The sequence below is a fragment of the Nematolebias whitei genome, chromosome 17 (assembly GCF_014905685.2).
Source record: "Nematolebias whitei isolate Nwh7 chromosome 17, NemWhi1, whole genome shotgun sequence".
NCBI lineage: Eukaryota > Metazoa > Chordata > Actinopteri > Cyprinodontiformes > Rivulidae > Nematolebias > Nematolebias whitei.
In genome coordinates this window covers 34,539,996-34,543,499 of record NC_056514.1, presented here as the reverse complement: position 1 = coordinate 34,543,499, position 3,504 = coordinate 34,539,996, and the positions used below count along the sequence as shown (strand labels likewise).

At 37.8% G+C, this 3,504-nt stretch overlaps 1 protein-coding gene across 1 annotated transcript in view; it reads left to right on the top strand.

Annotated features, from left to right (window-relative positions):
* Positions 1–3,504, top strand: part of LOC119424061 (guanine nucleotide-binding protein subunit alpha-13) — a 13,957-nt gene that overhangs the window by 8,298 nt on the left and 2,155 nt on the right. Inside the window, exon 4 of the mRNA XM_037691532.1 lies at positions 2,201–2,401. Coding sequence (XP_037547460.1) covers positions 2,201–2,401 — 201 coding nt within the window. The remainder of the gene's footprint in view (positions 1–2,200; positions 2,402–3,504) is intronic.

Genomic DNA, 3,504 nt, shown 5'->3' with positions numbered 1-3,504 from the left:
GATTTTGGATCATTAAAACAGATTTAAAAGAGAAAGGGAGGAGTCAGTGAAGAGCACCAGAGTTGAACCTTTTGTCGTCCAGCGTCTTCAGTAGAAACAGAGACACGAAGAAACGATAAAGCCGATAAATGAAAATTATCAACCTTATTTTAATTTTAATCTATCATTCGATTAGCTGATTTATTGTTTATCGTGACGGGCATGTCCATTATTACATAAAAAATATTATAATAGTAATAACACCCCAAAGCAGTATTCTATCATACCTTAAACTTGGAGTTGCTATAAATATGTAATCTGTTGCAAATTGCATAATGTGTGTAAGTTAAAGGTTTTAAACGCATTAATAAGAACAAGACATGAATGTTATGCATGCAGACGTGGATAAATCAGCTGGTTTCCGTACAGCTCATTATTTCTCATAACTGCCGTCTGATGTTTTTCCTGCATGTCTTTAGTTTGTGATAGTCAACCACAGTTTTTGAGACTTGATTTGTTGTTTGTTTTACAAAGATCGGCTAAAAAACACTGACAGATTTGTTGGTCCTCATAAACAGACTGTTTTTTTTTTTTATCATTATTACCCTATAGTCATGCTTTGACCTTAATTTGTATCAAAGGTGCCTTCAAACGTTTCTTCAGACATTGAGCCTGTTTAAAGGGAACAAGCAGCCGCTGCGTAGTTTGGTATTGTTGTGCGCACTAAATGTGGAGGAGAGAAAACAAAGACGAACGCTGTCTGAGGAGCTCAAGAAAAAACGTTATCGATGTCGGTGTTAAGGATGGAGGCAACAAGCAGCTTTATGTTCCCTTGATCACAGTAGCCAGTTTAGTACAACAATATGGAACTGTAGCCAACTTCCTAGTATACAGACGCAAGAGGAAATGCGACCCCAGGATGATCATATTATATGAATGGTAGAAAGAGTCGAGGAAACCATTCGAGATGAACTGAAAGGTCAAATCCGTCACTTCATGATCGCACCATTCGTTGCTTTTTAAATCAAAACAGGATCGATGGAAGAAGATCCAGGAGGCTCCGTTATGGACAGAAATGACATCGAGAACAAAATATATGTTGACAAGTTCCAAAAGTTCCTGGGAGAAGTATCTGAAGCTGATGAGACACAACTGGAGCATTTTGTCTGCACACATCAGTTTTATTTATTTATTATTATTATTATTGTGAAAACAATTTAATCCTCATCTGTATACATTTTCAGAAATTAGGGCTCCTTCATGTTCATGTCTTTTAAAACCACTTTAACAACTCTGCACACATTTTACCACTTCTCATACCTCGGCGAATCATTCAAACAAGCTCTTTCCTTTAATATGAAACTTTTTGTGGAAAGAACGATCCATTTATGACCTCATGTCAAGAATAAATCATTAATTTTATCACCAGTCTTTCTGACATTTTCCCAAAACAAAGCCAAAGCTGAGCTATCAAACTAATTTATGTTTATTCTAACAAATCAAAATACTGATTAAATAAATTAGATTACTATAAATATTCAAGAAAGATGCAGCTGAATTAAAATGCCGACCTGAATCTATTCAGTAACTTTGCAAAGTTTCTAACTGTCACATTTTGGAGGGAGCGTATTTATGCTTTTATTGTTTAAATCCTATGTAAAAAGGTGCTGTAGTATTTTATTATATGCTCTGAAATTGAGATAATTAGGACAATATCCTGCGCAGTCTGCTCAGCATGTTGTTAAAAACACAAGCTGATTGTTTAGAAATCTGTTTGCTTTTAAAATTCTCGTGACAAAGTTTTGAGAAATGTATTTGTCAAAAATCATTGAACTTCTATTTCTGTAGAAACAAATAGTCTGCTTATTAATTTAAACTTTAATCTTTTTTTTTTTATTGAAATCAAATGGTGAGTTGGTGATTTTCTTTGAGAAACATTTCACTTTGTGTAATATTTAGTTTTCTGTGCACTAATTTCATCAAAACTCTTAAATCTGTTTGTGTGATGAACTTTTCTCACCCCTTAAAGTGAAACTACCTCAGTCTGAAGCTGTTTTTGGTGAGGACACGTCTCGATTGTAGGACAGATTAGAGGATTGCTGCTTCCTGGCAAACTGTTTTGTAGCTGTAAAATGTTTTATTTGTCTGCGTTTAAGGTTAAAGATGAAGCGTTGGCTTTTCAAACTGCGTTCTGTTTGACAGATTGTTGTGTCTCCCGCAGGATTATCTGCCCAGTCAGCAGGACATCCTGCTGGCCCGTAAGCCCACCAAGGGGATCCATGAGTATGACTTCGAGATCAAGAACGTTCCCTTTAAGATGGTGGACGTGGGGGGGCAGCGGTCAGAGCGGAGGCGGTGGTTTGAGTGTTTCGACTCCGTCACCTCCATCCTCTTCCTCGTATCGTCCTCCGAATACGACCAGGTGAAACGCTTTAACTTTAGCATTACATCTGTAGCATCTTCCATGTCTGTATTCCACGCTGCTAGCTTAGAGCTACTTATTTAAGGAATTAGTTTTTGCTGTTAGTAAAACGCCCCGCTATGTTTGGTTTCTCTGGTTGGCTTGCTGCTGGTTTTTTTATTTTTTTGGTTGACTTGCCATCTTTCCTATGTTTGTCCTAATTGAATTAGGACGTTATTATCGGTAAATGTCTTTTTCACATGAAGCATGATTTCTTTTCCCCTAATTTTCTTCTTGGAGTATACCAGAATGCTTAATTTACATGTTAAAAATCTTCCAGGGGGTGGGGCAGGAAGCCCCCGCCCCACAAGTGCTAGGTGTGTCACCTTTTTGTCTCTTGTGAGTTTGCAGGGATGTGTAATATTCATGCTGCTCAGATACGTGGTCATGTTCAGCACAGTAGAAAACGTTTGCACATCTTGGGTTTCGTGCATCAAGTGTTCAGTTTGTTCTGACCGAGGCGGAGCGAGTTGTGAGAAGAAGCTCGAGAATTAAAAAGAATCATCTGTTTTGAGATTACAAGCACACCTGCATGACAACAACACAGATGACTTGGCAAATCTGACGTTTCCAAAGAATTATCCTGTTTTCTTTCAGCAATGTTGGGACATAAATTCAGTCCTTTATCATCGTCATCATTATCTTTTTGCTGCAACTGTCAGGAGGTGCTTCTAGCTTATCTTGTTTACACAGCCATCAGTCATCAATTAACAATGTGTTGGTAGTAAACAATAACTAATTCAGCGACACGGTTTTATAGTAGGAAAGTTTTGTTTGACGTCACTTCACAGACAGCAGATTTGTATTAGTTTTTATTTTTTTAAAGAAGACAGTGTGTATGGTCCAAGTTAGAGTACCGTATTTTCCTCCGTACACAACGCTACGCCCTAAAAGTTGCATCAGTCCAAATATGTCTAATAAAGTTGAAAAATCCATAAATATGTTGCTTCGTCGTATACTTCGCATCTATTATGCGTCACCACTGACAACCCGGAAACGCAGGCCCGTGTTGTGCCAAAAATCGATTTGCTGCCAAATGGCGGAAGCGTGCACAGGAGGACTTT